The sequence below is a fragment of the Littorina saxatilis genome, linkage group LG15 (assembly GCF_037325665.1).
Source record: "Littorina saxatilis isolate snail1 linkage group LG15, US_GU_Lsax_2.0, whole genome shotgun sequence".
Classification (NCBI taxonomy): domain Eukaryota; kingdom Metazoa; phylum Mollusca; class Gastropoda; order Littorinimorpha; family Littorinidae; genus Littorina; species Littorina saxatilis.
The window spans coordinates 32738737-32766719 of record NC_090259.1 but is presented as its reverse complement, the minus strand read 5'-3'; the positions used below and the strand labels follow the sequence as shown (position 1 = coordinate 32766719).

At 42.1% G+C, this 27983-nt stretch overlaps 1 protein-coding gene across 1 annotated transcript; it reads right to left on the bottom strand.

The window, feature by feature from the left end:
• Nucleotides 1-856: 856 nt before the first annotated feature.
• Nucleotides 857-27476, bottom strand: LOC138949097 (E3 ubiquitin-protein ligase LRSAM1-like). Its single transcript, XM_070320838.1, has 24 exons — nucleotides 27388-27476; nucleotides 25745-25841; nucleotides 24898-24951; nucleotides 24453-24497; nucleotides 23438-23509; nucleotides 22947-23015; nucleotides 22617-22701; nucleotides 21838-22002; nucleotides 20779-20826; nucleotides 19225-19349; nucleotides 17899-17928; nucleotides 15305-15427; nucleotides 14206-14293; nucleotides 12762-12858; nucleotides 12136-12206; nucleotides 10970-11069; nucleotides 10069-10159; nucleotides 8547-8702; nucleotides 7532-7627; nucleotides 5976-6074; nucleotides 5480-5611; nucleotides 4871-4963; nucleotides 3236-3409; nucleotides 857-1504 (listed from the first exon to the last, which is right to left on the bottom strand). The coding sequence occupies exons 2-24, from the start codon at nucleotides 25805-25807 to the stop codon at nucleotides 1373-1375; spliced, it is 2208 nt and encodes a 735-aa protein (XP_070176939.1). The 5' UTR covers nucleotides 25808-25841; nucleotides 27388-27476; the 3' UTR covers nucleotides 857-1372.
• Nucleotides 27477-27983: the final 507 nt, after the last annotated feature.

Sequence of the window (27983 nt, the reverse complement as noted above, 5' to 3'; positions counted from 1 at the left end):
TAAGAACACTCCGAGCCGTAAGAAGCATAGTGACAGTACATGTGGCCAACTTTCCACCAATTAACTTTCTGAAAACTTCTCAACAGTGTTTGTCAGTGCAAACTTGTCAGACAAATGTCACGTAATGTGTGTGCAGTTTAACTCATTCGCTGCGCGTCGGAACTGGAATTCCGACACCTGTGTTTAGCGTTGGCTGCGTGCCGGCACTTGAGTTCCGACGGATATCACGAATTTTTAACGGTGTAAACGGTCCTGCTGACCAAGGGAAACAACCCCTGCAATGAACTTCTATCTGTCTACAGTGGTACCATTCACTGTAAACAGTTCCTTCCCTTAAATTGTTGGGATTAATAAAAATTTTGTTGACGGTGTGCGACCTACACGTGTTTTGACTTTTCCAAGATGGCGGATCGTTCTGCTGAGACGTAGTAACTTGAAAAGAGTGCTAGAACGTGTTATTCAGTACGGTTCTGATCTTGACCTCAGTGATGATGATAGTGGAGATGATATTTTAGATTCTGGTGACGATTTTGTGCCAATGGACGATCATTTGGGTGATGATTCGGGCAATGCAAGTGTCGATCATGACATTGTGTATGATGAACCCATGACGTAGAAAGTTTTTTTGTTTTGCTTCAAATTGGATATTTTGCGTGGATATGAAGACAACAAAAGGTATGTACTTTCAAATGTTTCATATATTTTCTAAAAGAGTAAGTTTCAAACTTTGCAAAAACATAAGGTATGTAAGGTTATCTTGTGTTGTTGATTTTTAATTTTTTTTTCAAAATGGCTCTAAATCGCGCGTTGGCAGGGAACACAGGGGAAATTTAGCTGCGCAGCGAATGAGTTAACCAAGGCTCATTCATTTTTCACCCGAATTGTCCCATCTAGGTTTTTTCTTCGACTGCTCACCCCACTGACCTTAACACTGACTCCAGCCAGAAAGTAGGCCAAAATTGGTTCTACAAACAGTGCTCAACTGAGGATTTGAGTCAGCCGAGACCCATCCAAGAGTCGGTTGAAAATCGGGCAGACGGTTCACACGGACCAACAGTTTTGTCTTGCCAACTTTTCCCTGACTTACTAACGAAAGTCGCTTAAACTCACTTAAAAATCGTCCTGGACATAACTCTAATATAATACAGAAACCAGCTTGACTCTCTTGGCGTAGGTTCTCATCCGAACTTGGCGAGGAATTCCTTCCAAGAGTCAACTTTGTGTAGACTCTTCCAGGTGTGAGCTGACTGAGAACACCACACATGTGTAAACTTCAAGGACAATCAGAGAGTGAAACACTGGGAGACGCCAGTTTGATTGCAAGAAACCCTGGCCACAGGACTTAAAGACCCATCATAACCTTGCAGTCGAATCAGACGGGAACAGGTATGGTGAGTTTGATTCGCTGGGTGATGACAGCACGACACATGGGGCAGTCGTTCAGGGGACTGGAGCACTTGGGACACGTGCAGACATGGCCGCACGGCATGAAGATCACCTCCGCCTGAAACAGACAATGGGGAGCATTAAGCCACTTTATTTAGAGATGTACAATAGACCCCCTGTTAGGTACAAACAAGAAGAGCAAACGCTCGATCGAGTCACTTTCGCAGTTCTGAATATTATATGAGGCATCAGATGGACAGGAAGAAATTGCTATTCACAACACAATACAGATGTAAATAATTTGATGTAAAGAATAATCCTATAAAGTTTGAATCAAATCCGATGAATAGTTTCAGAGATATGATATTTCAATTTTTTTCCTTCAAGACATACCTGTGACCTTGAAAAAGGTCAAAGGTCACCAAAGCAGACGTCAAAGTGTAGAGGTCACTGGGAGTCACGTTCACATAAAATTTGAGCCCGGTCACTTTTATAGTTTCCGAGAAAAGCCCAACGTTAAGTTGTGTGTTGCCGAACAGAAAAGGCTAGTTATCTCCCTTGTTTTTCTGATAACGTTCGTAAAAGGCTACAGATGTAAATACTTTGATGTAAAGAATAATCCTACAAAGTTTCAATCACATCCGATGAACTTTGTCAAAGATATAAAATGTCTAATTTTTCCTTTGACGCTGACCTGTGACCTTGAAAAAGGTCAAAGGTCAACGAAACCATCGTTAAAGTGTAGAGGTCATTGGAGGTCACGACTAAACAAAATATGAGCCGGATCGCTTTGATAGTTTCCGAGAAAAGTCCAACGTTAAGGTGGTGTCTACCGGTGCCGGCCGGCCGGACAGACTAACACTGACCGATTACATAGAGTCACTTTTTCTCAAGTGACTCAAAAAGCTAAAGGTATTCCCATAACCATCTGGTCGTAGGGGAGAGGGATGTTAGAGATCTCAACTTTTCTGGGGCCAGCTTTATGAGGGCGGGGCCAGCTTTATGAGGGCGGGGCCAGCTTTATGAGGGCGGCGCCCATCTCCTCTCTCTCGCTGCCTTTGCCTTCCCCGGCCCTCAATGGGGTCAGGTACCCATTTCCAGCTGGGTGGACTGGAGAGCGCTTGGAAAAGTCGGGTATTTGTATTTGCCCCGAGTTGGGGACGAACCACGACATCCAGCGTGAGAGGCAAGCGCTCTTACCACTGCGCCGCTCCGACTCTCTGTTATAGGACCCCCCCCCCCCAATTTAACACTCCTCCCTTGATTTTTCTGATTTTCCGTTCGTAACTTCTTTTAATTCACCTCCTATTCAAGACCCTGTTTTAGACCAGAGTTTCTCAGATGTATTCCTTCATGGAGAACCAGCAATATTTACCGGCTGAAACGCAAAACTGAGAGTGCTAACTACTTCTTTTAAACAAGGTCTGACAAAACTGAAAAGGCCAAACCGAAAATAGTGTGGACCCATTCAAGAAACAGCAGTACTGTTGGGATACCAAAGATTTTGACAATTTTTTTTCACAAGCTTCTGCACAAGAACATTGACACAAGAATTATTTTCATCAACCTGCGATATGTTTCAAACCTTCAAAGAACAAAAGCCAACAAGAAAAAAAACAAAAAACAAACAACACCTCTCCCCTCAATAGAAACAACATCAACGACAAAATTACACACAAACACACACACACCCACACACACACACACACACCAACACACACACACATACACACACACCAACAAACACACACATACACACACACCCACCCACCCACCCACACACAGTGACCCACCAACACACATACACACACACCCACCCACCCACACACACAGACACACTCAAGCTTACCATTCTGTCCAAACAGACCACACACTCAGTGTTGATTCCCCTGGCAGTGACAGAAATCTGTCGAGGGAGGACAGGGGATGAAGACGCTTCCCCATCGGGAGGGGCGGTGGGTGGAGGGTGGGAGGGTTCTGTTTCTTCTTCTGTCCGCTCCAACTGAGGCAGCAGGGAAATTTCCTGCAAAAAACATGAGTATACTCATTGTCAATGCTTACAAGTAATATTCCATTATTTTACATTTTGTGTGAATTAAAGTACCAAAAAAGAAAGCAGCAATAGGTCAGACCTACCAGTTCTGACTGCATTTGACAAGTTGAGATAATATAATAATATTGTATTGTGTTTGTGGTTGTGGTTGTGGTTGTGTTTGTGTGTGTCGTGTCGTGTCGTGTCGTGTCGTGTCGTGTCGTGTCGTGTCGTGTCGTGTCGTGTCGTGTCGTGTCGTGTCGCGCTGCGTTGCGTTACCCAATATTGACGGACTGTGTGTTGATATCTTCTGCTATGGTCTGTTGAGACAGTGATATCAGAATCGAGACTGGAGGTCGAGATTTTGATATCACTGTCGAAACAGACCAATAGCAGAAGATATCATCACACAGTCAGTCAATGTTAGATATATTGCTAATTCTCTGGACATTTTGTATTTACTGTAAAGAAATTACAAAAGTATTTGTCTCAGTTTTGGCTGTTCCATATCCCTCCCTCTGATTATTATTTCTTTTTGTTCACTCTTTTCTTATACTTTTAAGTATTTCAAAATGTCTTTTCTTTCAAAAAGTCTTTAGTCACTTGCTCAACTAAATTCTTGGATCATTACATTTTCATATATATTTGTTTGTTTTTAAATTTAGGTGTTTTTGTTTTTGAAGTGGGGAAGCAATAAAGAGGTCGTCGATATCAAAACTGATATCGACGGAAATGTCATCGATATCACTTTTGCACTGAGCTCAGTTTTGCCCAATTGACCAATGGAAATCCACGTAACATATGAAATAGCAATATTGTGTTATATTGTAATGCCTATTATAAAAGTGTCCCTACATTACAGGTGACAGGTAATTTTGATACAATTACTAGACAAGGGTGTACTCTGATGTGAGGGGCCTAACACAGCAGGTACCAACTATAGTGTCAAGTGACATTATAGTCACACAATCAGCAGTATTGCCTTCACTCCAATTTATTTTATTTTATTAGACTGAACAAATGATGTTGTTTTCTTGCCAAAATCATTATGCAAGACATAGATACAAGGATAGCCTTTAGCCAGCTGAAGCATTTTTCACAAGAAAGGAGAGCTGAATGGGATTTAGCTATTTACAATGTCCACAACAGCATGTATCTAAAGTGTAAGCAACAGTTACCGTTGGTTGAGGCACAGACAAAATATACAACGAAAAACCCCTTTACAACCTCCCAAAATAAGAAAAAAAATATGTCATAACTCCCTTCCTTTTTGAGACATGATTTTCTGAGATAATTGGAGGTCTAAAAAGGAAGATAAATCATACAGATATTATGAACACAGAATCTGATAAAAAAAATAAGGTTTTAAAACAGGTGGTCTCAAACAAGTGGCTCCACTGTACTGTCCTTTGGTCTGCAATGCCTGTGCTCCAGACAAGGACGACGACTCACCTTCTCTTTCTGTGTCAGTTTGGACGTCTCTCCTCGCTGTGCGTCAATCCCTCTCATGATGGCCTTACGCAGACCTAGCTCGTGGACGCCCATCTGCATCAACCGTAACAGATATTATAAATTCTGTCTGAATTTTAAACGCATGAAAGAAAAACGAAAAAAACCATGAAAAAACGATCAAGAGAATTACTGACTCCAAAATAGCATTAAATTATTTTTCAATCCTAGGTGTAACCTGTATGGTTTTGTGGACATTTTAAAACAGACCGTAGGAAAGACATACACACAAATGATATATCCATGTACAAACAAGAAATCAAATACACACACACGCACACACACGCATGTACACATGCACACACACACACAAACACACACACAAACACTCACCTACCTACCTACCTACACACACACACACACACACACACACACACACACACACACACACACACACACACACACACACACACACACACACACACACACACATATTACATTATACACACTCTCTCTCTCTCTTTCTCTCTCTCACAGTTGTACAGACAGATAAACAGACAATTAAGACAGACAATCATTCGCTCCAGAACAAACAGAAGGTCGAAGTCTGACCTGTTTCAAGTCACTTTCATCCAGCTGCATCATGGTTTCTATGGTGATGCGATGGCGTGAGAAGACAGGAATGTAGTCTTCAGCGCTGGCGTGGATCAGAATCTTCTTCACCGCTATCTCCAGCTGGCTCTCCTGGGGAAGACAAAGACACAGAACCAGTCAGTTCTATTTCAGGAAAGATGCAAGACAGAAGGCCGACACTGTTCAGGATCATCTGACTAGTCAGCACTCCTACTGAGTAGGTTGGAACCCATCTGTAATTAGATCCTTCGTCCCTCCCCCACCCCACCCCCCCCCCACACACACACTTTTGAAGACCCTGCCTTTTCAGATTTTCTGTTCATAACCTGTGTAAATTTACTCCCATTTTAAGACTCCCGGAACTCCATTTTCAGGCTTGATTTTCTCTTTTTTTGTTGAGGTTATAAAAGTAGGGTTTCACTGTATAACATGCAGCCATAGCATAATGTAGACATAACAAAGTGAGTGTACGTACCTTATCGATGAGAGCCTGTGGTTTCATGTCGAGCAGTCTCTGGTACTGAACCAGCCAGTAGTCCGTCTGCCCGTCCTCTCTCTGCTGCTCCATCTCTCGCTGCAAGTCACACGCATAGTGTGGGGACAATTGGTCAACATTTTCAATAAATCACAGTCACATCCATATGCACGTGTGTGTACACAAGTACGCACACACATGTGCACAGACACACACACGCAAGTATGACGGCATGCACACACTCACACACACAGATACTAAGCCGAAGTTTGGATTCTGCCGGCGTTACAGATACAGATACAGTCTGAAACACTGACACGTGCTCACACAGACTCATACTAAAAACACACACACACACACACACACACACACAAACACACATACACGCAGAGTGCACACACACGAAAACACTAACACACACACACACCCACAACCAACCATTTACGCTTATACACATAGGCATAACAGGTAAGTCAGTGATGTAGAGGTTACATGCCGAGTCTCAGTGATTATTAAAAATAATGGTCGAAGTTAGCGGATCATGAAAAATGCGAGCTTCAGCGAGCTTTTTCATGACCGCGAACTGAGACCATTATTTTTAATAATCACTGAGACGAGGTGTGTAACCTCTTTATTCCTCCTTTCTTCAGTTATTCCAAAAAACCAGGAGTTTTTGTGCGAAAGTTTGATCGAATCCGAATCACTCAACCAGTCAACCTGCGCAGGCGATCGATTAATGCGCGGTTGTATAGTTCCGTGCAAATCATTCCATTTTGTTAACACTTCTTTTCAGTTTCCCTGTTTTGGACTAAAATCAAGTACACAGATATGCTGTTATTCTGCTGTGGCGGTAAAGGCAGATATTGTGTGTTCTGTTTATGTTTTAGTATCGCTTAGTAAATGTTCTTTCGTCAAATGGGACTAGCAGACGAACTTTTGCACCCGTGTTCCAACGTTAATTACTGTATGAAGTTCAGTTTTCTGGGGAAAATAGTGTATGAAACCGCTTTATGTTGTTTAAATTGATGAGATGTGTGCATTTGGTTGCGTGTGATCTGTTTATAAAATGAAATATTGTTGAAAACTGACCGTCGGATTGCAGTCAGTGTTGTCGAAGAAACTGCGTTAAAAGAAGGGGAACTACTCTTGTCGCCAGAGTATGAGTTACTTGCCTTGGGAATTTGCTTGTGATGAACGGGTTGTGCACGGCAGATCTAGATTCAGAAAACAACCGAACTCATGGATTTTATATGGAGATTCATGTGTTCATGCAGGCCTGTAGTTGTTAATTTAAATGCGGTATGTTTGTATTGTTTGCTCCAGAGATGTATACTTCGTACGTATAGAGCGTTCAGAACTTTTCAGTCGCAAAAGTAGTACCGAAACAGAACAGCTTCTCAACCCATTGCACTATCGAGGATTCAGGCTGTTGCTGGCTCGTTATTTGTTTGGTTGCTGGGTCATTATCGAAAAATAACTAGCTCTACAAGTTTACAGAGGTAAAGAAGCAGAGGGGGGAATAAATCAAAATAATGATAGACACAGAAGTAACCAACCAGTCTGTTCTGCAGTTCTTTCTCGCGGTGCTGTTGTTCATCCAGCAGCTGGGCTAACATGCCTGTCAGCGCGATACGCTTCTCTGCTAGCACGTTCTGTTGACGATACAATAACACCATTTATTATTCATAATTGGTTATCATCATCAGACCTGCCAAGTGCTACAAAGTCTGTTTGCATGCCTGTCTTCAGCTTACAGATTTATGATCATAATTGTTTCCAGACAATGGCTCGGTCAGTGTGATTTTGACATCAGGTGTAAATAGTAATTACTACAGTCAAATATTTGAACAAATATGTTTAAGTAGAATGATCTGTTCCTCTGAAAATGTTTCCGATTACCTGAAATTGACACCACAACATCTGAAAATGGTATTTTTCATGTGTGCATAACCTCATCATCTGCATAATCTCATCCTCACGTGCAACAGTGAGCATCAGATCTCATCATCTGCATAATCTCATCATCTGCATAATCTCATCATCACATGCAGCAGTGAGAATAACTCATTATCTGCATAAATTGATGGACCTATGAGATTCTGACTTACTATTAGGGTTTAACGTCCTCTTAAACCAGTTGGTCTATATTAATGGGACAGGAATTGGTAATACGCTGAAGATATGGTGTGATACTTTGACTCGAACAAGCCCGCCGTGGCTGTCTTCTTCGACACAGTCACCAGCATTGGGTTTGTCTCGTCAAAGTATCGAGATACGATTATGATAATCAGAGACGAGAGATAAAGCGTGCGTGTCTTCGTGTTTTTCAAGCCCTGAGACTTTCGCTGTGAACTTGGGATCTTTTTCGTGCGCATGTGTGCATACAGGGGTGTTCGAACACCGAAGAGAGTCTGCACAAAGTTGACTCCGAGAAATAAATCTCTCGACGAACGTGGGGATCGATCCACGCTGATAGCGACCAACTGGCTACAAAGCCAGTGAGCTACCAACTGAGCTAGGTCCCTGCCCTATGAGATTCTTAACCTCACATGCACCAGTGAACAATCTTACTATCTCCGATTCCACTTTGAGATGTCTCTTGCCCATCTCCACGACGCTGAGTTGGGCGAGCTCAGACTCGATGAGGGCGATCTGACTGGTGATGCGAGAATGTTTAGCGTCACGCGCCATCATCAGGGCTTCCACTGCCTGCTTCTGCAACACTTCCTGAAATGGATGACAACAAAATTAGCCATGAAAGTCTTCGTACAGATGGAGCCCCCCCCCCCCCCCCCCCTTTAAGACTTCCTCAAATCTGAACAAATAAGGCCTTGACATGGAGGGAGTCTTACAAAATAAGGTGTGAATTCAAAAGACATTATAGATGGAAAATCTGGAATAGTAGGATTTTTTATTTATTCATTTACGAGGATTTATATCGCGCACGTATCTCACCACACAAGGCGACTCAAGGCGCATGTTACCTATTAATGCCGTGTGAGATGGAATTTTTAAACAATATATCACGCATTCACATCGGCCAGTAGATCGACTGCCTTTAGGCGCTGCATCCACCTTTCACGGCCTATTATTCCAGGTCACATGGGTATTTTGGTGGACATTTTTATCTACGCCTATACAATTTTGCCAGAAAAGACCCTTTTGTCAATCGTGGGATCTTTAACATGCATACCCCAATGTAGTGTACACGAAGGGACCTCGGTTTATCGTCTCATCCGAAAGACTAGCACTTGAACCCACCACCTAGGTTAGGAAAGGGGGGAGAAAATTGCTAACGCCCTGACCCAGGGTCGAACTCGCAACCTCTCGCTTCCGAGCGCAAGTGCGTTACCACTCGGCCACCCAGACCTTTTTAAAGGAGCAGTGCTTAAAATGGGAGTCTTAAAACAAGGTTCTACTGCATAAAAGGTAAATTCCTTTGCTTGCTTGCCTAAGAACAACCTTTCTTGGTGTCAGAATTTTAAAGAAGACAAAACTGTAACGGGAAATAAGCTTACTTGATCAGCAAGTGTGTTTACCTTACGAAATTTTTGTCTTTGCTGCCTCAAGGCGATCTTTGCCACTTTTCAAAGTTCTGTCTGTCTGACCGTAAATTTCTTTCTTTGTTTGCTTACTTGAGATAAACTATTCCTGTTGACAGAATTATCCAGATGAAAGATGCATAGTGGGAAATAAGCTTACTTGCTCAGCAAGTTTGTTTACCTTACTTGACTGTGTCCATGATTATAACAACATGATTTTTGTCATTGTTGACTCAATGCAATCTTTGGGGGTGTCTGTCTGTCTGACCGTTAGTTTGCTTGCTTGATAAAAATGGCATTTGGCGGTAACAGATGAAAGAAGTGTCAGGTGAAAGAAGCTTAGGCCGAAAAAAAATAGGTCTGTTTACGGTAACATAGGCTAAAAAAATAGGGTCGGTAGGTCGGGATTTTTATTTATTTATTTTTTTTTTCTTTCAAAACAACATATTTTTACGTTATTTTGCATGCCAAAAAAAAAGTCTAGGGTCGCGCGAAAAAAATAGGGTCGGTCGGGTTACCGTAAACAGACTTATTTTTTTTTTTGGCCTTACCTGCTGAGCGAGTGTGTCCATCATAGCACGGTGACTGTTGTCTCTATGGTGTAGCATGCTCTCTACCTGGCCCGTGCTGATGTCTTCTTCCCTGAAACATCAAATGTAAATGGTAAATAAGATGTAGAAAGCACAACAGTCTGCAGACAGAACCATGAGCCAGGCTTGTTAGGAGTTGAATGTGTACGGCCACAGTGGAACCACATCCCTTTGAAGATTCCCTTATTTATCACTTCCCCCTTCTAAGACCTAATATGAGAACGAGCGAATGAGGAGAAGAAGAAGACCTAATATGGACAAGTACAATTGGCCTAGTGGTTAAGATGTCAGCCTTCGGGGTGAAAGGTTCGGGGTTCGCAATCCCAGCTGCGCCTGGTGGGTTTTGGGTGGAGATTTTTCTGATCTCCCAGGTCTACTTATGTACAGACCTGCTTGCGCCTTAAATGTGTGTGTAAGCAAAAGATCAAGTACACGCAGAAAAGAACCTGCAATCCATGCAAGAGTTCGGCGGGAAAATAATTATTCAGCATGCAACCTCCGATAAAGGAGTATGACTGCCAAAATGGCTGCGGGAAGAACGTTCATGAGCATAAAAGCCTACTTGTGCAAAAAACAGTTGCAGCCCATAAACACAGAAGAAGAAGAAGAAGCACAATGCTTGGAAGTGATGAAACAAGACTTACATCTGTAAGGCACGCTGGCTGCGGTAGTCTCGCTCGTTCACTGACAGCTGTCTCTGCTGCTCAAACATGCGGTACTCATAATGCTTGGAAGTGATGAAACAAGACTTACATCTGCAAGGCACGCCGGCTGCGGTAGTCTCGCTCGTTCACTGACAGCTGTCTCTGCTGCTCAAACATGCGGTACTCCTAATGCTTGGAAGTGATGAAACAAGACTTACATCTGCAAGGCACGCTGGCTGCGGTAGTCTCTCTCGTTGACTGACAGCTGTCTCTGTTGCTCAAACATGCGGTACTCATCCAAGATGTAGTTCATGCCCTCTGTAACAAAACAAAACATTTCTTTGAGAAATGAGATTATAAATTAAAGCTACACTGTACTGCTTAACACTTTCTACCCCACCTATGTTGACCAAGTTTTTTTTTAGCCAAGATCAGCTGTGCTGCAGCAGGTCACTCAGAATTGTAGTGACTGTGTAGAAACTGTATCAACACGATGGATTATGCAGGCGTTATATCGACATTACAGGAAGCGACTGAAGTGACTGTGTGTACGGATATATTTTGTTTGTTTGTTTGCCGCCCAGCCGACCACGAAGGGCCATATCAGGGCGGTGCTGCTTTGACATATAACGTGCGCCACACACAAGACAGAAGTCGCAGCACAGGCTTCATGTCTCACCCAGTCACATTATTCTGACACCGGACCAACCAGTCCTAGCACTAACCCCATAATGCCAGACGCCAGGCGGAGCAGCCACTAGATTGCCAATTTTAAAGTCTTAGGTTTGACCCGGCCGGGGTTCGAACCCACGACCTCCCGATCACGGGGCGGACGCCTTACCACTAGGCCAACCGTGCCGGTTACGGATATATCCGTACCAGGTCAGATAGTCATATGAGTGGGTACGGATATATCCGTACCTGGGAGACAATGAGTTAACCCTCCCATGAAAGTGAATAATTAATTATTGCCAGCACTGAGGGTCTGTATAAACAAGTATTGAAATGGCATTATGGTTTGCAGGCTAAATCTTTGAACCTGTCCGCTACCAGTAAATATTTGTTTTCAAAGGATGACCTGTATTTATCTGAATTGACAACTTAATCAGTATGCTCTGGATATATACATGAATACACCACACACGCATGCATTGTTTGTTTGTTGTTGTTGTTGTTTGTTGTTGTTGTTTGTTGCTTATTGAACAGTTTGTTGCCCTTTAAAGCAAGTTACCCAGGATGTCAGCTGATGTCGGCCTACACGCAGCGAAAGGGTAAATGACATTGCTATATAGCTGCAAACCAAGCAAGCAATCAAGGAAAAAACCCAAACCAAAAACCAAAAAAACCCAGCAAACAATCAAAAGTTGTTTTAATTGTGTCTCACCCAAAACTTCCTGTTTCCTCAGGTTGGTGAGTTCCTCCCAGCGCACTGTAAACCAGTCGTCTTCTGCCATCCTGGTAACAGAGTTCATGTGAATTATCAATGTATAACAAAGAATTCCAAGAATTAGCAACAACTCAGAGGTACGTCAAACAATGTAGTACATGTACCATTTAGCAATCAATTTTTGTCTCTTATGTATCTTCTTTGGCCACCGGAAGGACGGATAGGTTAAAGTTCTTGTGAATTTGCTTTGTTTTGTCTACAATAAAATGTTCCAAAAAATTAACCTTTCTGGTTCTTGTTTTAAAGCCACAACCAGTATATCATTGAATGTCAATAGGTCCATCAACACGCTAGACCATGTAACAGTCGGTCTTCTGAAATGTTTTTAGGTCATATTGACCGAAATCATTGACGCTCAGGTCAGCACAATGGAGGACACTTGCATTGGTTTTTATCTTTTGAGTGTTGCCTGAGAGGGCCTTGGCTCGACCCTCCGAGCTGAAAAAAGACTAAAAAGAAAACCACAGGACAACCATCTTTAACTGAAAATTGCCCTGCTCAAGATCATCTGAACAAGCATACTCTATACAGCTGGGTTTTTTTCTGAAAGAAGTGTCACCCACCTTTCTTTTTCAATTTCATCAAGTAAAGCTTCGGTTTTCTTGGCTTTTTCATTGACGTCAAGCAGGTCTACCAGTAAATCTCCAGCACGCCGTTCCACTGAAAACACCACGTAATCAAATACGATGTAAAGCCATTTTAGCATCAAAATCACACAGCTGATCACTGCATAAAACTGCATTCTCAGACCTGGGAACCCCTGTTTTGCACTTGGAGTATTCTCAAGCAAACTTGTATTTTCAGAAAAATGAGCGTACTCCACACAGCATTTGAACATCCATGATTCAAATATGTTTTACACGCGTCCCTTGCACAGTTAATTAAGTTTACCAATACGTTTAAAACAAATACTTCTTTCAATGTTTACTGACTAACACTGTGATCATGTGTCAAAATACTGGATCGGCTTAGGGATGGGCTTGTGAAGAAAAGTAGTCCAGGAATATTTCACCTTGTATTTTTTTTTTCCCACGGACCGTACTGCTCGTATTCTAGACAATCATGCGTCCACAATACGGCGAAATTGTACGGGTTCCCAGGTCTGCATTCTATACCACAAAATGTATACTTCTGAATTGCACTTACTCGGTTACAACAACCAAGCTCAATGAATAGGGCAGGAAATGTAAATAATGTGTTCAGCTTTGGTAGTTAAAGGTACTGAACTTGTCAAATCCAGGTGCACGGAGCCCCTGGGGCTTTTAGTCATACCTCAGGCAGCTATCCGTTAGAAGAACTACCAAGTTTCATTGACTTGCACCCAAAGAGTCAAGAACTGCAATTTTTGTACGAATTAATTTCACACTTGGACAAAGCTGGTCTTGACCTATTTTTGGATCTAAATTTAGATCAGGTACATCACCACATCATGCACAAGACACTAAGCAAACTATGTCAGACGTCATCATGAGTTTGTGTAAAACAAAATGGAGGCCGGAATCACTCAGTTGAATCGAACTCCGACCAAACACCAACGTAATAACTAGGTTAATTTATGCACTCGCGTGAACAAGAAACTGTCGAGCTTCACAGATGTCGCCGTTGGGTAGTTTTGGGTTTGTTTTACTACCATAGGAGGATTTTTGAACTGTAAATGCACTCAGCTGCAACAAAAACGCAAAACGAAGGCTGTGAGCTGCACTGTGCCTTTAAATTAGCCCTAACTCACCCCTAGCTCTCAAGAGATCAAACAAACAAACGACCACGTTAGTAGTTTTAAAAGTGTTATACAGATGGGCGCAATGGCCCAGTGGATAAGGACTCAGCCTCTCACGTGGAAGGTTGGGTGTTTCCATCCCACTCATAGTGGATTACAGCCGGACATTTTTCCAATCTTCCAGGTCAACTTATATGAAGATCCACTTATGCTTTCGTGTGTTCACCCATGTGTGAGTGATTCACTGTTAATTCCACTGTAGACAAAGAAAGGTCAACGTGTCCACTCACCACTGTTGAGCGTGTCCAGGAATCGTTTCCTCTCCTCTTCCTTCAGCGCTGACAGGTGACTCAGCTGTAGGTCCAGCTTAGCCTGGTCCTGTTAACACACACAACACAATATTCATTCCACACACTGTGTTTCAGGGATGCTAATGTCCTCAATTCTTCTTCTGCGTTCGATGTTCATGGCCATTATATCCTTAGTTCGGTGGCTACCATGAAGTCGGCAGTTTTCTCCAGCTCGGCAGCAGGTCCCCAGCGCTTGGTGCCCAGGCTGGTGTCTCTTGGTCAGTAGTGCTGGCGTGCTGTCTCCAGGTGTGGGCAGGTCTGTAGAATATGTGCTCAGGGGATTGCTCCTCTGAGCTACACTCACATTGGGCTGTGTCACTGAGTCTCAGTTAATGAGTTGTATCTTCAGCCCACCACTGTGACCAATGCGCACAGGTGTTAGTTTGGTCTTCCTGTGCGCTGTATATAGTTGTTGTTCTTGGTCTTCCAGCTTGCCATGTTTCAAACCCTAATGTACTGTAGTTCTACCAACCTAACAGACTGTGACATATGTGGCTGCAATCAGCTGACACAAGGCGTATAATAAACGTGGGGAATTATTAAACCGGTTGGTGTTCTCGCACATGCGTGGTTCCTCCGAAAACGGCGTATGGCTGCCTAAATGGCGGGGTAAAAAACGGTCATACACGTAAAATTCCACTCGTGCAAAAAACACGAGAGTACATGGGAGTTTCAGCCCACGAACGCAGAAGAAGAAGAAGAACATGCGTGGTAGACACAAGGGTAAGTAACCCTAGCGTACTATGTTTATCATGTCAAAGGTCATGAAGTTTTTTTGGGTGGGGTTACTTCCCCCTTTTACCAGGGTCAGCACTTTAATGTCTAAGCACCAAACAGAAGTTAATGCTACATATGCGAGTTGAGGTAAGAATTTGTAATTTAATAAACGCAACATCTTCTGTTGCGACAAGTGTACAGGTAATAGCATTCTATAAATCACAGCAACTAAAAATGTGCTCATGAAAGGCGTCCAATTTGAACTTAAGACATTTCCTAACAGGTGATCTCTGGTAGAAAAAAGTTAGCCCAGCTGTTTTACCTGCGCCATGGCATTAACCAGGTCTTTCTTGTGGTTGGCAGCGGCGACAGCCAGTTGTTCCTGCAGACGAGCCTCCTCTGCTAGCTGCCGTTCCAGCGCCTTGGCTTCCTGACGCTTCTTTTGCTGTGAACACAAAGAGAAACACGTACGGTGATGGTGAATCAGGACTAACAAGAACAAGAACAAGAACAAGCCTTTAATTGTCTAAGGCCACGGCCCCTTACAATAATGGTAAAATAACGGTAATTGTATGCACAGTCATAAATGATAATCAAATCACGCATAAAACTCAACCAATACATTAAACCCAGTGTCGCAAATGATTATCATTGAATCAGGACTAAGAAGAGTGGAGTCTCAATTGTGCTTTTAGCAGCTGCATTTTAGGGCTCTCACATATTTTGCACATCAAAGCACCTCCAGTTGCAGAGGCGAATTAGGACAAAAAAGAGTCAAGTAGTTTTTGTGAGCGAGTGGTGTCCCAATTGTGCTTTAACTCATTGTCTCCCAGGTACGGATATATCCGTACCCACTCATATGGCTCTATCAGACCAGGTACAGATATATCCGCTCGGATGGTTAGCTTCAGTCGCTTCCTGTAACGTTCATCTAACGCCTGCATTTCAGCGTGTTGATACACAGTTTCTACAATTCTGAGTGACCTGTTGCAGCACAGCTGGTCTGTGTCGGCTTAAAAAAACTTGGTCAAAGTGTTAAGCAGCTGCATTTTAGGGCTCTCTCATATTTTGTATATATGAAAGTGCTTTGAGTTGTAGAGGCGCTATATATTATGGACTGGGTGGCCGAGTGGTAACACACTTGCGCTCGGAAGCGAGAGGTTGCGAGTTCGACCCTGGGTCAGGGCGTTAGCAATTTTCTCCCCCCTTTCTTAACCTAGGTGGTGGGTTCAAGTGCTAGTCTTTCGGATGAGACAAAAAAAAACGAGGTCCCTTCGTGTACACTACATTGGGGTGTGCACGTTAAAGATCCCACGATTGACAAAAGGGTCTTTCCTGGCAAAATTGTATTGGCATAGATAAAAATGTCCACCAAAATACCCGTGTGACTTGGAATAATAGGCCGTGAAAAGTAGGATATGCGCCGAAATGGCTGCGATCTGCTGGCCGATGTGAATGCGTGATGTATTGTGTAAAAAAATTCCATCTCACACGGCATAAATAAATCCCTGCGCCTTGAATATGTGCGCGATATAAATTGCATAAAATAAAAAATTAAAAATAAAATAAAAAAATCCCTGCGCTTAGAACTGTACCCACGGAATACGCGCGATATAAGCCTCATATTGATATTGATTGATATTATGTTCTATTATTATTACAATTACTATTTGTATTATTATTATTTACAATTGAACAATGTACTCCAGTGATGACAGGACACCTCTGGGGCCAGCCCAAAGTGTCCCTACATTGCAGGTAATCTGTCATCACAGGTGAATATCCATAAAGATAAGAAAGCCTCCGAACTAGGGCTTCACTGTTTAAGTTTCAGATTCACATTCAGAAACACACACAGTTGACAGGAACTGAATTATTGTTCATTCTTAATGGTAAACAAACATGGAAATGCTAATCCCTCAGTCTAAAACGAGCTAGAAACTCTCAAATCAAAACACTAAGGCCTAAAAAAAAAATAGGTGTGGTTACGGTAACCCGACCTACCCTATTTTTTGGGGCCGACCCTATAACTTTTTATTACATTTGTCAAAAAAATACCCCCAAAAAACCAAGTAAACGAGTGCAGAAAACGCAATGAAAGCGAAAGCGCCCGAGTCGCACACTTATTTCTCTGTCAAGTAGGTTTAATTTGTACACATTAGAAAAAAAAGTAAAAAAAAAAAAAATGATTGCCTACCTTCCTACCCTATTTTTTTTGGATATGTTACCGTAACCACACCTATTATTTTTTTGGCCTAATGATCTTTTCATGTGATCATTTATACAAGCAAGCACAGATACAAACCATAGACCATTATCCTGGACCGCCAACTAGCTCTCTCTCCGCTCTTTCTCTCTACATAGACCATTTATCCTGGACCGCCAACTAGCTCTCTCTCCGCTCTTTCTCTCTATTACCAGGTAGCGGCCTCTCGCATTTAGGAACCTACGCTTACAAGCCTTTCAGAAATCAGGGGGACGTGATATCCGGTGTCGATTGTAAACATGGACGAAGTTGCCGAGGTAAGTTCTGAAAATGCTAAAATAAACTCAGCAAAAGTGCATATGGAACATGTTTTTCGATGAGTTTTGTTAAGTTTAGTTTGGAGTTTTGGAAAATCCAGTTCATTGTCACCTCCCATTGTCACAAATAACTGGAGCGTGCTTTCTTTTCACTGTCTTCGAATCGCTGGCCTTTCAAACCGGACGCGACGCGCCCCTGAAAGTCGAGAGTCGTAACCTCGAAGGGTCACGTGACGAGTTGGCGGTCCAGGCTATTTGGTCTATGTACAAACACATACAAGGTTTCACGGACACACCCATACACCACATGCATGTGCACACTCTCTCCTTTACTTTTAGCGTTACTTTTAAAACCGGGATTCCCCCTGTATTCATTTCATTAACCATGCTTACCATAATCTCTTGGTAGTGATCCACGCTTGCCTGGAAAATAAAATGTAAGTCATGATCAAGAGCTGGCCTGAGTCAACAGCAAAACAAGGAAAAGGGAAACTGTCACAGAGACACCCTCCTCCTCCTAACTCTCCCCCTCCCACATACAGAGACAGCTGCCACCACAAAAACACACACACACACACACACGCCTGCATGCATGCATACACACACCAACGCACACACACACACCATCCAAAATCATTCATCGTTGAGGGAAAAGTATTTTCATTATTGCCAAGGTATGGGGGGATGCAGAGAGAAATTTCAGGGGATTAACAGACAGGGATGGAGGTATGGGTGACGATTTGTTTTGCAAGAAGATGGAATCATCAGAAATTAATATGTAAGCGCCTAGGGCTATATCTAGATTAGGCGCATAAAAATGATCACAATAATAATAATAATAATAATAATCATACTTATTCCCCCCTCTGCTTCTTTCTCTCTGTAAACGTGTAGGGCTAGTTATTATTCGGTAACTTACCCAACAACCAAAATCACTTACCCAACAACGGGCCTGAATCCTCGATAACTCACAGGTTGATGAGCTAGACTTTGAGGGAACTACTTTAGCGATTGAAAAGTTCCGAACGCTCTAATGTACGAAATATACATCTCCAGACCAAACAATACAAACATACTGCATTAAATTACATATTCTTACCCAATTCTCATAAATGCATTGACTTTGATCTCACATGCTAGATGTCGAAAAACTACTCAAATTACCTGCCCTTGTAGGGTGGTAACCAAGCTAAAAAAGACGCTGAAGCTCGCATTTTTCATGATCCGCGAACTTCGACCATTATTTTTAATAATCACTGAGACTCGGCATGTAACCTCTACACATAACTACCACAAACACTCATGCATATGCTGAACTTATAAAACTACATGCTCACAGCACACCCATCCAAAATGCATCCGTCCACTTCCTCATTATGTTCAATCACTCTCAGCACTACTGAGATACACAGTACACACAATTTACACAACTGAAAACAAAAATACAATGACACACAGCACAAACACATTCAAACACACACATACAGGCATAGAAACAGAGACACAAACACAACACACACACACACACAGGCATAGAAACAGAGACACAAACACAACACACACACAGGCATAGAAACAGAGACACAAACACAACACACACACACACATAGGCATAGAAACAGAGACACAAACACACTCAGACACACACCAGACACAAACAGACACACACAATCACACATACTATGAGACACACACTGTTTTCCATCACAAACCACTCACAAGGAGTTTGGCCTCATCCTGATAAGTTTTGATGGAATTCCAACTCTGCGATGAGGTCACTCCACGAGGTGGTTCCATGGCTTTCAACAAGAACTTGGACGGTGGCTCATAGTCGAACAGGTTTTCTGCAACAATCATTTCACATCTTCAACACCAGACTGCAATTTTTCCAAGCAGTTCGCGTGCATTATGAATCATGCGCAAGCTTATATAACATAGGTGAAGAAAGAAGAAGAAAAAAAATATGCATGTATATAGCTATTCTGATGAACACGTGGGGGAATTTGGGGGCTGTGATTGGATGGTCTCTTCCGATCATCAAAGCATAATGCGGCGGAAGTCGGCCATTTTACTCAATATCCAAAAGCATATTGTCGATAACAAAGACGCATGGTTCCGGTTTCTTCCACGTGTATAAAGTACACGCATACCTTGCCAGGTTTGTTTCTGTGACTAGTCGACAGACGATGCCATTTGCTTTGTGTGTGTTTTTGTTGTTGCTTACTGTACATGACATACATTACGTGTAAAATCCAGTTCTTTAACAGGCAACAAACCTTGCAAATTTCCAGAAGCTGCAATCTGAAGCGACCTATCTCTGATTCTAGCAGACGATCTCTCCAATGTTTAACACAAAATCAGCAAACTCTCCTGTCACATAGAACGTCCATTGTATAGTGCAATGTTGAAATGAAGTTACCGGTCTGAAACATTCAGTCGTTTCTTCTGAGACAATCCTTGTTCTCTTATCATCTACAGATTTACCGCAGTCTTCACCACGCGAATTCCCAACAGAAGTCAGACTTTCGAACATACAATATACGTAGGCAAGCATGATACGTCATGACGTCATATGATTCCTAGCATATTGATGTAATGCTAAACATCCGGTTATCTCGAGTTTTCTCCGTAATACATGTCCGTGGGTTTTTCAATGTTCGGTTATTTCCGTGGCTTCATGCGGAAAGGGAACCGTCGTCTGCAATCAGCGACATGGACCATTCTCATTTTCTGGTACTTGTTGCTGACAAAAACATGATTTTAACACAGAATTTAATGTCAGAATAACTATATAAACGCTATTGTGTTTTCATCGTAGCAATAGGGTCCGATATTTAGACTCGAACAAGTATAATGCGACTCGTCTTCGACTCGTCGGCATTATACTTGGCTCGTCTAAATATCGGGCCCTATTGCTACGCTGAAAACACAATAGCTGGTAATATTTTTCAAGTGTGCAAAAAACCCAAACACATTTGCACCACTAGAAATACAGAAACAAAGAAGCAGCCCACAGAATATTGCATCAACCACAGCCGATTAGCCGTTTTCTTCCTCTCTCAAAGATGTATTATCATTTGATTTGGTACTAGGTACAGAATAATTTATTTATGAATGTTTTTGTAAGGCGCTTATAGAACTGTTTTACTGGATTTGAGCCATATAAATATCCTTATTATCATTATTATTTAAATGTAATAAGTTGAATGCAATTTATTAGGCCATACAATCTTAAACAGTGTGAGAGTAAATGACATAATCTAAAGCCCTTACCTTTACATAAAAACCTCATGATAGCTTCTGTTCCTTGCTTGCAGATACCTGAAAAATAGAGAAAATCAACACATAACATACAGCACAGGGAACTGACAGAAACAAGTGCCCATGCAATCAGTAAACATACGTAGAAAGTTAACATGCGATCACAATGTGATAACTAATTATGATGGCCTCTTGGTTTGGTTACGAATAGGTGCACGTTTTATTACATAAATTCACATAATTCACACTCAAAAACTCTGCACAGAAATTGAAGGAAGTGTCAGACTCAGAGTTACCTGAATTGGAATCGCTAACTTCCTATAAAGGTCATTATTGCATGTGAAGCCACAGTGAAAGCTATGCGCGAGTCACACATACACGACGCGCAGCCTCGTGCATTGAAAATTAATTTAAAATGGAAAATAAGATTAGTGCGTCGTTGTGCGCCCAACCTTTGTCCCGGTTTAGTCACACATACGAGACGCATGTCATTATTGCATGTGAAGCCACAGTGAAAGTTATGCGCGAGTCACACATACACGACGCGCAGCCCCGTGCATTGAAAATTAATAAAAAATGGAAAATAAGATCAGCGCGTCGTTATGCGCCCAAGTTTTGTCGCGGTTTGGTACAGTGCAACCCCCGTTTAAATACCCCCCAATTTAAGACTTCCTCCCTTTTAAGACGTCAGTTTCTAAGATTTTCTGTTCAAATCCTCTGTAGATTTACCCCCATTTTAAAACGAATGCATAGCGTTGGTCCAGTGCGCTCGACGGATAAGTAACAAATATTGATGCACACCCAGCAAACGACAACGCACTGGCCAAAATTACAATTTTTTTCGTACGCGGGCCGTGCGTCGTGTAAGTGTGACTGGCGTATTAGGGACACAAGATGTACAATGGGAATTGAGGGAGTTCAGTTTATGCCCTACTTTGCATACAGAGTGGAGGCTTTAAATCTACTCTTTTTTCAAAAATCGACAAAGTGAATATATTATTCTTTTTTTTCTCGCTCTCCTTCATGGCAAAAGTTGCTGATAGCCTATACAAACCAGGAAGTTGCACTCACTATTCCGCGGATACTTGAAGTTTTCTGCATCCAGTAGTATTGTTTCCAAGGTGCGTACGCAGGCCAGTCGCCGTGGTAACTCTGTAATTTCATTGTCGCTTACATCCAATAAGCGCAACATCTGCAGGTCACAGATACTCTCAGGTAGCTCCTTCAGTCTGTTACCTGATTGAGACAAAAATGTACAATAAAACTCTTCACATCATGTTTTAAAAGCGATGCACTTAATTCATGTCTCTTATCCCCACATGCGGCTATATTCAGTAAAAAAAGAATCAAAAAACATCCGACAGATATTTTTAAAATAAGCTCCAAAGACGTACATTTACTCCAAAAACATGAAATTAGGATGGAAAATGCTTGGAACTCAACATTTTAGACCCAGGGATGGTCAAATTGTCCGCCCGATTGCCAGGGGCGAGTACAAAATCTGCCGGGCTAGTAGAAACCGCCTGGCAACTCGCCCGGCTGGCCAGTGTAAAATCTGGTCAAATGCAACAGTTTTGGTTGTAATATCGAGTTTCAAAACCATATAAACACTGCAGACGCAGCCGCTGTGGTATGTACTGGGCCAGCAAAGTTTCTGGCAGGCTAGTGACTTTGTTGAAGTTACTCGCCCGGCTGGCGACTTAAACCTTTGAGATTTGGGCATCCTTGTAGACCTAAGCAATAGTGTTGTGAGACAAGTTACTCTGTTTGTGTGTGTTTGTGTTCTGTTGAGGGTCTGTAGATTGCAGAGGGAGTGCAGGGGTGGGGGTAACACTAGGGGTAATACATACTTTTTACGTTGAGGGTCTGTAGATTCCTGAAGTTCCCAATGCTGTCAGGCAGTTTTTTCAGTTTGTTGCCCTCCAGGTTCAAAATCTGGTGGTTAAAAATCAAATGAACATAAGCACGGACAGACAGACAGACAGAGAGAGAGAGAGAGAGAGAGAGAGAGAGAGAGAGAGAGAGAGAGAGAGAGAGAGAGAGAGAGAGAGAGAGAGAGAGAGAGAGAGAGAGAGAGAGAGAGAGAGAGAGAGGCATGCATGTGTACACACATTCACACATATATATGTAAATTTACACACACAAACACACACACACACACACACACACACATACAGTACCTGCAATCTCTCTAAACAGCCAATGTTGTCAGGTAAAGTTTTAAGTTCATTTCCGTGTAGATCCAATACCTGGGGAAGAAAACACCAACTAAATAAATGACCCGAGTGCTTGCATTTTTTAATATCAGAAACTAAGATTTAATATCAACTGCACCAGACACACTCCATACTGACAACATGAAGGTTGCCAATTACAGTGACTTATGAAAAACAACTCTACTAGGTGCTCGCACACAGGAGAACGTCAGTTGGGAATCTCAGTTTTCCATTCATTTCAAGTTGAGCTGTTTGTCAAATTGTACTATTCAACTCGTATGCACCATGCACACACCATAATCCACTCTTGCTTCTCCTAAACCTGTACTTAATTCCCTCCTTCGGAATAGAAATGGAAGCATGAAGTATGTAGGTGTATTCCACCTTCCTCTCTTACCCTACGCAGTTTACTCCATGGTATCCTACACGGATAAAACAACAAAAATCAAACTCACCCTGAGATTACGAATGTCGGCTATGTCGCCTTTGCCAAGTGAAGTCAGCCAGTTTCCGTTCAGGAACAAAGCCTGAATCAGAAGATAATATTCCATTTTCATTACATTTGATCACTGGGAAATTTGGGTCGCTTCCTTCCACTAGAAAGCTCAGGCACTGCACAAGAGTCCTGCTACCCAGGTGTGTGTATGTTTAGGTGTCATCAGCCACCTGCACTTGTGGCAGAGTGACCAAGGTCTTTAATGAGCCACTGTGGTGACACAGGGGTGGGATACCTCAACACTGGTCGACCACTGGGATCCTAGGGTCGACGGGTTCGAATCCAGGCTGGAACGGTCATGGGTCCTTTATGTGCAGACTCAGAGATGGTATCCATGTCCCACCCCGTGTCACCACAGTGGCACGTAAAAAACTTGTCATTCTGCCATAAGTGTAGGTGGCTGATGTAACACCTAAACATGCATACACCTGGGCAGCGCGACTCTTGTTGCCGCTAGCTTTCCACAGGGAGGAAGCGACCCGAATTTCCCAGCATAGTATAGTAAAGTATAGTAAATGAAAATATAGATACCGTCTCTGAGTATGCACAAAAAAAGCTGACCCATGTCCCGGCCCCGATTGGGATTTGAACCCATGACCAGAGGATCACAAATCCAGTGCTCTACTAACTTTAGCAACTATACTGGGCCCTATGGTAATTTTACATACAACAAATGTATGTGTACATCAAGTTTTCAAACTGCTTATAACAAAAAATTGTATCATTCAAAGAGAAATGCTTACAATTAATCAACAGAAATTGACAGTTGAATGTTAAAAAGTGTACGTACTATTAGATTTAAAATCCGCCAGACCATTATTTAGCTCAAAGCATTTTATTCGAATTTTCTTTACACACACACACACACACACACATACCTTTCTCTTTCAAACAGTGAACAGAACAGTCATGACCGAAAGAAAGAGCTGTCAAAGTAAAATATCACCATGACAACAGATAGAAAAATGTATTACCTCTTTCTGCAGAACTTTACAGATTGAAAAGACGCCTGATGGTACCTGAGAACAGAAGGAGGTAAAAGAAGTAAGCATATAATTACAAAATAGTACTTTCACCACTGTTCAAAATAATTCAGTGCCTTTTATAATCCTTTTGATGAAAACGTTCTGAAATTATTAATACTCAAAATTGTACTGTTCCAAAATATAGAACTTGTAGAAGCTATTCCAACATCAGCCTTCAACTACCTCCACCTAATGATGAATGCAAAACAAGCTAAACAACAACAACAAATAAATTCATTAGTAATCCCCCTTTAGTCTTTACAGACCACCCAATTTAAGAGAGAGAGAGAGAGAGAGAGAGAGAGAGAGAGAGAGAGAGAGAGAGAGAGAGAGAGAGAGAGAGAGAGAGAGAGAGAGAGAGAGAGAGAGAGAGAGAGAGAGAGTAGATTGTTACCTCCCGAAGTTCACATTCTGACATATCAAACTTTGGCTCTGGGTCTTGCTGCGCCTGTTAAAACATGCAACACACAAACATTGATTATTTATGTTGCTGTCTTGATTGATGATTAAAACATATCACAGGGGTTTGAACTCTACATAGACTTTAGCTCAGAGGTTCCACGGATGCCCTTCTAGAAAACATACGAACAAACATACCAGCTACAAAAACAACAACACGATCGATTTCTCTACAACTTGAATTGAATGTGACTCAGACTTCCACTGCAAGTGCTAACTACATAATGATCTCTGCGAAACACAAACATCAAAAACACACTGATACAAGTGTTAATGTATGTCAATGTGTACATCTGTGTGTTCACATATGACGCATTCACTTGTATACAAACACAGTTTATGAAATCACAGGCATAAAAACAACACTAGCAACATTACAAGGGTTAATCTTCTTCTTCAGCATTACAGAATTGTCTGGTTACATGTGAGCTCGTTTGCACATTTGGGTTCCCCACACTATACTCTGAGAGCATAGTCAGCTCATTCCGCTTTTGTTGAGTTGGCATGCTGGGTATTTTCGTGTTTCCATAACTCTGACATGGATTACAGGATTTTTTTCCGTGCGCACTTGGTCTTGTGCTTGCGTGTACACACGAAGGGGGTTAAGTCACTAGCAGGTCTGCACATAAGTTGACCTGGGAGATCGGAAAAATCTCCACTCTGAACCCACCAGGCGGCAGCGACCGGGATTCGAACTCACGACCTCCCGATTAGGAGGCCGACGTCTAATTACCACCACGCCCGTCTGGGTTAATCAAAACAACAAGGTAATTGCTACAAACCAGAAACTCTTGATGCTGCTGGCGCTTGCGTCCCTTCTCGCTTTGTCGTCGGAACAAAGGCATTTTTGCTTTTATTTTTCCATGGTCACAAAATTGCCTGAAATTAAAGTACAGATCTGTGTCAAACAAAAGATAGTCTGCAGCATTTTTACTGATAATCGTAGCCTACACTAAACAGTTATGTATAACGCACAGTTCACCTAGAATGATGCTCATGTTAATTATTCCTGTACATGTATGTACTTTTCATAACTATACCAATCGTTCCTGGGCACTATACTTAAAGGCTTCAGCGCCAGGCAAATTGCAAAATGATACCTGAAATTCATCAGAATATGATGAACATCTGCAACATCAAATTTTTGAAAAAAATATCAATCAGTTCTGACTGTATGATACAAAAACACATACTTAAACAAAAATCTGCTGGCCAGACCTGTTTACCTCCATAAGTGTTTTGGAGTAATGCTCAGCCCCAAAAATAGTAATCCTGGCACAAAAATAGTAATCATCCAGCATTCGTCGCCAATTACAACGCACATGACAACTGTGTCTGCGAAACGCAATCATGCACATATATCCAGCATTCACAAACAAAACACATCAGTCAGTTTTTGTAGTCATCATAATTTCAAAGAAGATCACATCAAAAGCACATGCATCACTGATTCTTTTTCTTGTGTTCGTAGAAGGCCTTTTTCAGTGTGTCATTAAGCGCTTCTCTACTGTACTTGCGCTTGCCGAATGAGTGAGGGCGAGACTTCACCACTAGAATAAGGCTCTCCAGCGTCTCATCAGACAGACATGATCTCTGGTCAGTCCTGTGCTTTTTCACCCCATTTTGCCATTGAAAAAAACAATGCCAAACATGTGAATTGATTAAAAAAAATAATTTTTTTTAAAATTTTTTTACATTTTTTTTATTTATGAAAATCGTAGTCTTGACACGGATAGCGGAATGGCGTATTTTTTGCAGAAAATCGTAATAAATTACGCCAAAATCGTAAGGGTAAACAGGTCTGGCTGGCTTTCCTGTGTCTTGCTCTCGTAAAATCAGCAAAACTTGGGACTCCCAGCTATTAATTCAATCAGCGACTGAAATAATTAATCCACAACTTCTATAAAGCCAAGGTGCAGTCCTATTCTTGTTGACCACCAGGGATCTAGTTCATATGTGCCGGTGACGAAATCAAAAGAGCAGAACAGAGAGCAAATGAGTTAAAAACAAACCAACAACAACAAAAACAAAATAACTACGCACACAGAAAACAGACAGATTCTTGGAATACTCTTATTCAATGTAAGACTTTATCCACTCGAGAAAAACTTTATCCACTCGAGAAAAAAAGGTTGACACATCAATATGATCTTCTGTCAAATCTCTCGCTGACTATCAATCGTATTTTGTCGACATAAACACGGCCCAGCTAAACCAAGCCAGAACATCATAAACAGTATCACTGAAAACAAACCTGACACGATATGTTGAAGTCATTGCTGTCATTTCTACAGATTACAAAAATACAACCGAATATATTAACCACAAGCTAGTGTCAAAAAGGTCGAACGATTTACACAAGCTTTGACTAATCAACGATAGCGACAAACAAGTGAAATGACGAAATAAAGACCAATGTTATTACCAAATCGAGGAAGGCAACCATTGCTCAATCGATTGTCAAGGGAAGCTATGCACAATGCGAAGTGTAACATAACATACCCCAGAGTTGCCTCCCATCTCTCTCCCCTCTCGCTGATCAGTGCTCTCTCTCTCTCTCGATCTTTCTCTCGTGACGAAAAAATATATAATTATGTGTAACTCGTACTACTTTTGCTGACTATGACCTTGAGCAGATTTGTCGCAGTAGAGGTCAAGGGTGGAGCCGGATCGCCAGTCAGTCATGCAGCCGGGGAGTGGCGATGGGGCATACCACTAGTAATATCAGTTATAGCCACTGCGGGTACTGAGTAGTGGTGTCACTCTCTACCACCCACACCGTAGAGACACAGATACACACACACACACACACACCCACCCACACACACACACACACACACACACTCAACACAAGTAACACATACACTTACACAACCACACATACACACACACACATGCTAACACACACACACACACACACACCCACACACACACACTAACACTAACACATACACTGACGGCACAACCACATACACACATGCACTCACCGGCGCACACACAAATGCTAACACACACAAACAC